This window comes from Nannobrachium achirus (assembly GCF_963921795.1).
Source record: "Nannobrachium achirus genome assembly, chromosome: 20".
NCBI lineage: Eukaryota > Metazoa > Chordata > Actinopteri > Myctophiformes > Myctophidae > Nannobrachium > Nannobrachium achirus.
In genome coordinates this window covers 13,100,612-13,110,524 of record NC_137827.1, presented here as the reverse complement: position 1 = coordinate 13,110,524, position 9,913 = coordinate 13,100,612, and the positions used below count along the sequence as shown (strand labels likewise).

The following is a 9,913-nucleotide window of genomic DNA, read 5'->3' as shown; positions in this document are numbered from 1 at the left end:
AGTGTCTCTTTCTTGTCATGTAGACACCAGTGTCTCTTTCTTGTCATGTAGACACCAGTGTCTTTTGTTGAGTCCCCATTTTTAAACCAATCCAGTATCTTTGATTTGTGCAGGGCTGAGCATGAATCACATTGTAAATACCAATTTATTTATTTCACAGCAGATAGTCTACATATTAAATTTAAAATCCTTAACCCTTAAATTAAATTAATTATTTCAATGGACTAAAATCTTGTTTTATTTGATGGCCTTCCTGCCCTGGCATTTGGCCTTTGTGCCCTCAAGAAATGGACAACACCAAAGGCCAAGTGGCCTTGCCCCTAAAATGACGAAATTCCAAGCCTGGTCCCTAGTGTAGAGGGCAACAATGAGGAGGCCTACTGATAGACCCGAAAGATTTAAAATAATCCTTTCGTTTTATGTTCATTGTCTTCTTCTCCCGACAGAGATTGGTGTTTGCAACTATGTCGGTACTACAACATAGATGTCGGCACGTCTACTGTACCTACTTCGGTGCGGCTGTCTGCTTCAAATAACTTTATTGACATTGTCGACCAGTAGCGTCTAAATTCCACAATGGAGAAGGGAGGCCACCCCCAGCCTCGGCAGATGTACTAGTAGGCTTTCTGAACTAGTAGACCAAATGGTATATTATCATGAGCAACAGTGATGACCAGATATATGAAGATAAGGTTGAAAATGGGTGAAGTCGTCCTTGAAGGATGGGACGATCTGAAAATTCATGTCACGATTATGTGACCAAAACAATTCCCAAAATCCATTATCCTGGGGCGGAACATTTGCCCCAAAATAGCCGATCTACAAGCTCTACAAGTGGTACCGGATATGCAGCTCGGCAAATAAAAGGTGAATTGATCCCAGTGAATGACAGGGGACGATTTCACGATAAATGAAATCTCCACAATACGATTATCATGAGTGTTTGTATCACGATAAACGCTAATAGCAAATATGGTCCCATACCTATAGACATCCCTAGTCTGCATCATGCACGCTGCGACACGCTGTGATCTCCTATAATATAGGCTATTTTGGAGAAGAGGTTTGGTGAAAGAAAAGAGTGTACCAAGGCCCGATTTAAAGACACTATAGAGGGTTTTTAAGCGGTTAAGATCAAAGGAAGGAAAGAAAAGGGATTCCTAGGGAACAGCGACGATGACATTGAAAACAAAAAGCGAGGTAGAGTTTTGGCCTTCAGAGGATTTGGGGATGTAAAGGAGACAGAGAAGGTGGTTTAGGACATCATGTCAGGCTGTCTCTAATCTCCAATCAGCAGAGACTTAAGACCTGGGAGGAAAGTTTCCAGCCAATCAGGAGGAGACGTTGTATCCAGCAGGGAATCGGAGGGGGATGAGGGGGATTAAATGGCACTCAGCTAGAGAGATGAAGAGGAACCACACGTGTGTGTGTGCGCGCGCGTGCGCGTGCGTGCGTGTGCGTGCGCGCGCGCTGGCACATTCTTTTTTTTTTTGTACCAAGGCCAGTGATTGGGGTGTGGACCAAAAGATATGACATAATCACATAAAAGTAAACTGTTTATAAGGTGATCACGAGTAACAGTCAAAGACAACAGCAGTGGTATAACAATATTACTCAACTACAAGTGAAAGTTGCTGTATTGAAATGTAAAAAAACTATATATATTTGAATGAGGGCTTGTTAGTTAATTCATAATGTAGCCTACCTTTCCTCCGTTGTCTTTAAATGTACTGGAGTGAAAGTAATTAGTCTAAAATGATCAACTAACTACAGATACTCAAATGTACTTAAAGGGGCACTCCACCACTTTTCAACCTATGTTCATATAATTGGTACTCACTCAAAAATAGCTTTTTTTTTTCTCTCAGAGGAGGGCTGTGGGCAGGTCAGAAACCCATCGTCTTGTGACATCATCGATTGCCAATCCAGCTTATAGAAACTGCAGGGTTTCTATTCCTGAAAAGTTGCAATTTTAAAGTGGAAGCCATTGTTCTCGCGATAATAAAAATCGAAATATTTTTTTCAAAAATATTGATAAAATGTTTTTTTTTTTTTAAATGATGATGTCACAAGACGATGGATTCTGAACTTCCCACAGCTCTCCTAGGAGACTTGGACTGAGTAGAAAAAAAATTGTGATATTTTATCATGAACATTAGTGAGGACCTATTATATGAAGACAGGTTGAAAAGTGGTGAACTACTCCTTTAACTACAGTACTCATGAAGTGAATGTGCTGGAACAACAGGGTTGTGGGTGGGAGAGCAGTGGACTTCCAACTGGTGACAATGGACTGGGATGTGGCGCCCACTTGTGTCATACATGTGAAACTACATCCAACATGTATGGGGCTGTTAAGTCTGATCATTTTGTAGGCAGAGGAGAACTTTTGGGGCCAAAAGGCCCCAGCGCCCGTGAATCTTTTTACTATTTTTACTATTTACTCATTTTTCTTCTCTTTGTTGTTGAAAGGAAAGTGGTAGAATTATACTTTAGTCATTATTTTTGTCTCGAATCTGTTGAAATAGCGAGGGACATATATTGATAGATATAGACAGATATTGGAGGTCTGACTACAAAATGATGTCACGGCTTAAAAGCCCCATACCTTCACTCAAGGAGGCTAAGTAAAGGGAACATTTTGTATTGGCTGTTAGTATTCAGTATTTGAATGCATTACTTTTATTCTAAAACATACAACATTATAAAAAAAATAAAAAAATAAAAAACACACACAAAAAAAAAACACTATCCCATGCAAAGAATTGGCCATGTTAAAAAATGTAAGCTGGCTGAATAAGTACAGTATATTTTGATTGATTGAATACATTATTGGCCAGAAATGTAAACAGCATGTGCTACAGTAAGACATTAAAGCTAAAAGGATACATGAAAAAGTCCTATATGGAGACTTTCCATAGGGGTCCTGTACGCAATTCATCAACATACTGTAGCATACAAAATGAACACAATAGCCCAATACATGTCATCAACAAAGACAAATGCAATGTGTACAAAAGAGATTGGTAAAATTACATTTACCTCCCCTTTTGGTCTCCTAATAGATGTGTTTTCAGGCCAATTTTGAAAGAAACCTTTTAAGCGATGGTGTCAGGGCATTACACATTTTGGTGGCATTACACTATAGCAGTAGAATTATGTTTGTTCTAACGTATGTTTGGGAGGTACCAGATCATGGTCGCTCCTAGCCTCGTAAACCAGCCTCCAACAGGAAAGCTACATTCCAATTGAAAATCGAATCAGAATTTCAGAAGGAAGCTGGTTTAGGAGGCTTGGTCGCTCCCTTTATTGTTGTGGCTGTGGGTGTCACTTTGCCTGGCGTTGCCAGCCTCTATCACACACTTCGTTTTGGGAAGAGAGTCTGGGATTTCAGGAAGAGTTTTAATTTCTAGGGTTTGCCCCAAACCACTTGCCCCAAGCCTACAGAAACCACGTGCCCCAAGCATACAACCCTGATTGGCCAACCCTTGAAGCTGGTTGAGGAAATAGAATCTCAATGGATCGGTGCCAGACCGTACTACAACACCACTACCACCAGGAGGTGTTGTTGTGTTCGGTCTGGTTTATTAACCAGGCAAGGTGTCACTCACTTTGGCGAAGTGGTGCGACAGGTATGAGGGTATGCATATAATAATGATGATGACAATAATAATAATCTTCATTTTTATAGCACCTTTTATTTTTAGGTTATTTTGTGGCTTATTTTCTGAGCTTTCTGAGCTTACTTTAATAGAAATACTCACAGACAGAGTAGTGGTTCGGCCAGGCAAGTATAATGGAACCGAGGACTGTCAAGCATTCAGAGGCCGTATGTGGTACCACTCATCTGTCTGGTCGCCCTATTACACGTTAGAAAATACTTGACATAGAAATCAAACGAATATAATTGAAAGAAACATGAAACATTATATCGTCTCTGTCGGGTGGTAACCTCACATATTTCCAAAGCTGTTACATTTTAAGATTCAAATTCAAAAATAGCAAATGTTGCGAGCTCTGCTACAAAAAAAAGAGAAAATAAAAAGAAAACACAAGTTAAAATATGGATATAAGAGGTTTCTGCCCGACAGCAAATGTATAATAAATATGAGAGATAATAATTTTCCAGTCATTATATCTGATCGCACTTGGCTGTGTCTGAGGTGTCTTCTCGGACACATAATACTGTGTTCATTGCAGGTAGTCTCCAGAAGAGCCATCGTCACCACCATCATCATCCTCCCAGACGTCAAAGTTCTGCTCTTCATCCACCGTCGTCAGCACCACTGTGCTCACTGGTAACGAAGATGAGGAGGTTTGTGTTGTTGAGTTGAGTTGAGGCAGAGCAGCTGTGTTAATGCATTGGGAAAGACATTGTATTGCCAAGTTAGCCTGGCAAGCCAGCCCTGATACTGCACTCACTCATTCCTTCCTTCCCCATTATCATATTGTGGGGAGGAACGAGTGAGTGAATGCACAGCATGAGGCTGGCTTGCCAGGCTATTGCCAATTACCAGTGGGGGGAAGAAGTACTTAACATCATAATTTCTATTATTAATAATGTAAATCTGCAAAGTGACTATAGAAATAAAGCAGACAAATAATTTTAGCGCACTAAAATGTACAACTATGTTCGGGGCCGCGAGTACTGATTTCACCATGACTTTGAAAAATGGTGACGCCCCTCCTGGCTCAGGACGCGGTAGCAAACAGTGGGCTCTATTTTGATTGTCTTAACCGCCACGCTGCCGCGCCGCCCCGAAAGTACCAGCTCTTATGCCTTAACTTGGGGGCGGCATAGCTCAGGGGTAGAGAAACCGTTATTAGAGCACGAAGGGTTCCCGAAGGGTTCCCAGTTCAAATCCGGGCCTGAGTTAATGTTGAAGGGTCCTTGAGCAAAGCAAGACTCTGAACCCCTAATTGCTCCCAGTGAGTAGGTTGGTGCCTTGCATGGTTTCCTCTGCCACCGGTGTATGTGTGAATGGGTGAATGTAATGCACAATCTATGTAAAGCGCCTTGGATAAAAGCGCTATATAAATGCACCATTTACCATTTACCATTTTAAAGGCCTGTCAGCGACCACCAGACTTTTCGTCGGAAAGGTCCGGTTCAATTACAAAATGACGCATCTTCTGAAAAGCATTACCCCGAATTAGAGTTCGGAAAGCTGCACGTCGGAAAGTCGGAACTCCCCGACGAAAAGTTCGGTGGTCATAGACAGTATGGACAGGCCTTTAAGTTAAGGCATAAGAGCTGGTACTTAAGACAATCAAAATACAGCCTAGCATTTAAATGGGGATTGGGGAAACTAACAGGAGGGACCAAAACAAAGTGACGCCGCTTCTTCTTCCTTTTCCCGATCTTATTTCCGGTTTAGGCCACGCCTTTAGGCCCGTTTAAAACGAATACCAGGCTTTCCTCCGAGGTGGAAAGTCTGGTGATGCGAGGTTAATTATGAACAGGCTATACTTAAAGTTGTACTATGTAACTTTTTTTATAAAACAAATCTTAAAATTCTCCTAACTATTAAATCACAAAAGTTTTAGAAGATCCGCGCCGTGAATTTCAGCCTGTAAAGCCTTCTCTGTATGTAAACTGAGATCCTTGCCGTGGACCGGATCTCGCGCCAAAATTGCGTCATCACACTACCGGCCAATCACAGCGAGGGTTATACAACTGCCGGCCAATCACAGCGCATCTTGAAGTGGGGTCGCTATGGCAGCCATATTTGTTGTCGCCCGTTTGTACCATCCCTTCTCTAGGTAATTTCGCCTACCAGGCAGGGTGAAGGAGTCCGTATCTCTGGAATTACTGAACGCACAGGAACAAGGGACCCCTTAAAAGATAGATCTCAGCGAGGTGGAGGCAGACGCGGGGGTCTGAAGGTACGAAAAACGTCCGAAAGACGCGGACGCGACCGCGGTTTGCTATAGGGCTAATGACCACTAGTTGGGCATCTTACACAGTATGGCTTTAAACTTGGACCCATACAAAATCACATTCCCTTCACGGACACTCACCCCGTCTCATGACAGTGAGTCGTGCATGTGCGGACGTCCCTCCCAAGGCATTGTGGGAGATGCAGGAGTAGATGCCAGCATGAGAGAGTTGGAGTTTCTGGATCTGCAGCCAGCTGGACGTGGTGTAGCGCTCCGGCCCGCCACGGAGCTGACAGGGACATACATACATATGTACTGTAGTTCATTTAACCACGTGACATGAACCCCAGTGTCCCAATTCTTGTTTCAAAAATATAGCCGTTGTCAAAGTTAACAAGTCACATATAGTGAGTTACAGCCGAATAGTCCAAAAACCTAAATGGGGCTTAAAGGAGTAGTTCACCCACAAAATATTTCTTTCCTATTGATTACTCACGCCATGGAGTCTTGAGTTCAATAATATTTTTTTGTATTTGTCGCATTCCTAAAATAATAATTTATATTATAATAAATGTATCTACATTGATTCCATCCGGAATCAATGGGCATACAAAGAATCTCCTCAAATTATTGGCTTAGGAATGCAACAAAAACGTTTTTTATTTATTGAACTCAAGTCTCCATAGTGTAAGTAATCAACAGGAAAAAAGTTATTTTGGGGGTGACCTACTCCTTAAAGTGATTAAATTGTTCCTAATCTTTGCAGGTGACCTCCTGGAACCCCCTCAAGGACCCCTGGGGGTCCCCGGACCCCATTTTGAGAACCATTGGTGTTAGCATATACATAGAATGGTTGACGCCTCTTCTGGCTCTGGGGAGTGTGTACAATCAGATACCTACGGGACTCCCTCTTTCCCAGAGGCACTTGCTATGGTAATGTAAACGTTTGTTTCCTCATGCCAATAAAGCTGCTTTGAATTTAATTGAAATCCCGGAAAAGATGATTGGCCAGTATAGTCACTTTGAGTGGCAGCGTCATACAGTAGACAATAGAAAGGTAGACTCCTCCTCCGACTCAGGGGCGTTGGTAAAAGAGGACTGGCAAGCTTCTGGAATTCTGAAGGATGCTTCCTTGTGCGTCACAGAATGGGATGCTCGGTAGGCCAATCAGATGCGGGACTCCCTCTTTCCCACTGCAGGGGGCAGCAGAGTGCCTTCCACAGTTCCGCACTTCCGCCAGTCCTGTTTTACCAGTCGCTCCAAAGAACTGCAGCGGCGGATGAGGTATCTAGCTTTTTATATCTATGGTTTTTAGACGAGTATTTTTTGCAGGTCTTTAAGTGTATAAAAAATGCACCTCGGTTAAGCACCGCTGTTCCGACCAGTTTAACATTCACCAGGTTAGCATTCACCAGCGTCGGCAGGTTAGCATTCACCAGGTTAGCATTCACCAGCGTTAGTTTCACTGAGGTTAAGGTTAGGGTTAAGGTTAGGTTTAGGTGTATCTCCGTCCCCCAGACTTTTGTCACCTCCGCGCAGCCAATCACAAGCTTCGGTCTGCCTTAACCGAGGTGCATTTTTGATACACTCGGACTTAACAACCTGCAAAGAACACTCTCCCTCTCACTGACACTGACTGATGACATCATCAAACCTGGACAGAGATGTGAGGGTCGTCCCCTGGCAGGAAGTAGCCACTGCCCTTCTTCTTCCAGCTGAGGGTTGGCAGCGGGTAGGCTGAGACTTCACACCCAAACACCACCTCGTTGCCCGTGAAGTTGGACACGTCTCTGGGCAGCCTGAGGATGCGGGGAGCTGGTCATAAGAGGAAGGAAAAAGCAACCGAGGAATAAGGATGAAAGAACACTGACAATACGTTGAAACAACTGGAAACTATAACAGGGGTTTCGATAACTTTTACCCCAAATATTCACAACCCTTGGCCCCTCTATTGTGAAATGGCAGAGAACAATGTATTCCCATTCAAGCTTTCTTTTTGCATTTGAAGACAGCTGTGGAGGAGTTTTTCTTTCAGTAAGTTGGGGCCCTTGTTTGGTTTTCTCCTACGCACCTGTCACCTTTTGTAGGTATGCAAAAGACTTGCTTTTTAAATAAAAATAAGGGAAATTGGCAGAATTAGCCATTTATATCTCCCCATCCAATTGCCCCAATTCCTTTTTATTGGCAACATAATGAATATACGTATGGTTCATGCTGGTACTATTTAATTGCACATAATTACAAATAACGTCCCTGGTTCAAACCTGGGCTGCAGATGTGTGTCGCATGTCGTTCTCGACCCTCAGCTATCTGTCTCTCTCTACACTCTAAAACTGCCTGGAATTAAATATAACATGAACATCAAGCTGAACAGATGCACCTGAGTAGCATGGTCCTTGTCCGGTCAGTCTGAGTATGGTCTTGCTCCGGCTGGCAGCCTCTCTCAGTTGACACACGTTGGTGTAGGTCCACCCGTCAGAGCCACACACCGGGCCGTCGTCCTGGCACACGCACGTGGGCTCCGGCTCGGCCCTGTCCTTGGCCCTCTGACCTCTCTGCGTTGTGTTATGGAAAAGGTATATCTCCACACTCAGGGAAAAGAGCATGAAACAACTAACACAGCAGGATAGCCAGAGAGGCCTCGGCATGCTCGACTTTCCCTGTGTCATATCTGCCTCTCTGTGCTCCTCTCTCCTTACTTCTCTCCAGGAGTGTTTTGGTCGCTTTATACACGATACTTTGCAAAACAGGTTCACCGGTGAGCGTCCTCATACATGCATATGACATTTTTAAAATACTGTTTCCCCGAAGGAAAAAAAGAATCACCAAACCACTGCTTCTCTACATCACTGTTTCCCAAACACTGGGTCGGGACCCATTTGTGGGTCGCAGACACATTTTTATGGGTCACGAGTAAATATTCCTTTATTTCTTGTTTCCTAAATTGAGTTTTTATTATTATTTCAAAGCATAAAAAAGGAAAGAAAATCTAAAAAAATCCATAAATTAGAAAAAAAAAAGTAGTGAAAATAGACAATCTACAAGCTCACAACGCGTCGCGATGAGACGCATTGTGAGCTCGTAGATCTGCTGTTTTCACCAGCTTGTGTCAGAAATTCTCTTTTGGGTCTCCAGCTAAAACGTTGCTCTACATGACCTCAAAACTATCCTTTTATACAATCTCACAAGTAGGGGAAGGTCATATTGAGAAGTGAGTAGCTAGGCCCAAAAACCAAGAGTTCACGCAAAGGAGGACTAATTAAAGAATGCCCCCCCCCCGCCCCCCTGGGCTGGGCAACGGATAGAATGCATGCAAGCAAGTTTGTCTTGCTTGCATGCCTTTGAATGTTGGGGTAGCCTACCACCCTATCATTCTGGCTGGACAGGTCTGGACAAAGAAATCGACACCTCTGCCTCGGGCTATTTTGTACATACCAGAGTGAGCGACTGATAACATTTGTTGGAAGGCTTAGAATAAACAAATATTAACATTTGATATTTACCACCACAGACGCTTTCCTCTGGCAGACGAGACCCAGTCCGCAGCGCCCGTAGAAGTTCTGCGCCCCGTCGGGGTCACACTGCTGCCCCTCCACGTTGGCACACTGCTCGCAGCATCCGCAGTCGTCCCGCACCCGCCCCGCGGGGCAGCCGCCGGGCGCCCGGGGGCAGAGGCTGAGGTTGCACTTGCCGCAGCCCGCCCCTTCCTCCCACAGGCGCAGCCAGCCGCGGTGCTGGGGTGGGACGCCCAGGGAGACGCCGATGCACGCGCCCAGGTAGACGCAGGCACACAGCCACGCCGGAGCCGACGGCATTGCCTCGGCCTGTCACACTGAAGAAGGTAGAAGCCAGACTCTTTATCTTCAAAAATAATGACAGATAGTGTTGACAATAATTAACCTTGGCGTACCTTGGCGTACCTTGGCGTACGTGACAGGGCCCCAAAAAGCAGGTTCGAAGCGCGAGACGTTTGCCACTTGTGAGTCCAGAGCGCAGACTGCCTCATAACATTTGGAAAGATATCCCTTTTCCT

At 44.2% G+C, this 9,913-nt stretch overlaps 1 protein-coding gene across 1 annotated transcript; it reads right to left on the bottom strand.

Annotated features, from left to right (window-relative positions):
- Positions 1 to 4,191: 4,191 nt before the first annotated feature.
- Positions 4,192 to 9,695, bottom strand: LOC308305939 (kazal-type serine protease inhibitor domain-containing protein 1-like; the record flags this gene model as incomplete). The annotated part of the gene is made up of 5 exons (XM_080750838.1): positions 4,192 to 4,295; positions 6,022 to 6,169; positions 7,535 to 7,695; positions 8,261 to 8,435; positions 9,390 to 9,695. 5 exons carry the CDS (start codon positions 9,693 to 9,695, stop codon positions 4,192 to 4,194), a joined length of 894 nt encoding a protein of 297 aa, XP_080606964.1.
- Between the last annotated feature and the right edge of the window lie 218 nt (positions 9,696 to 9,913).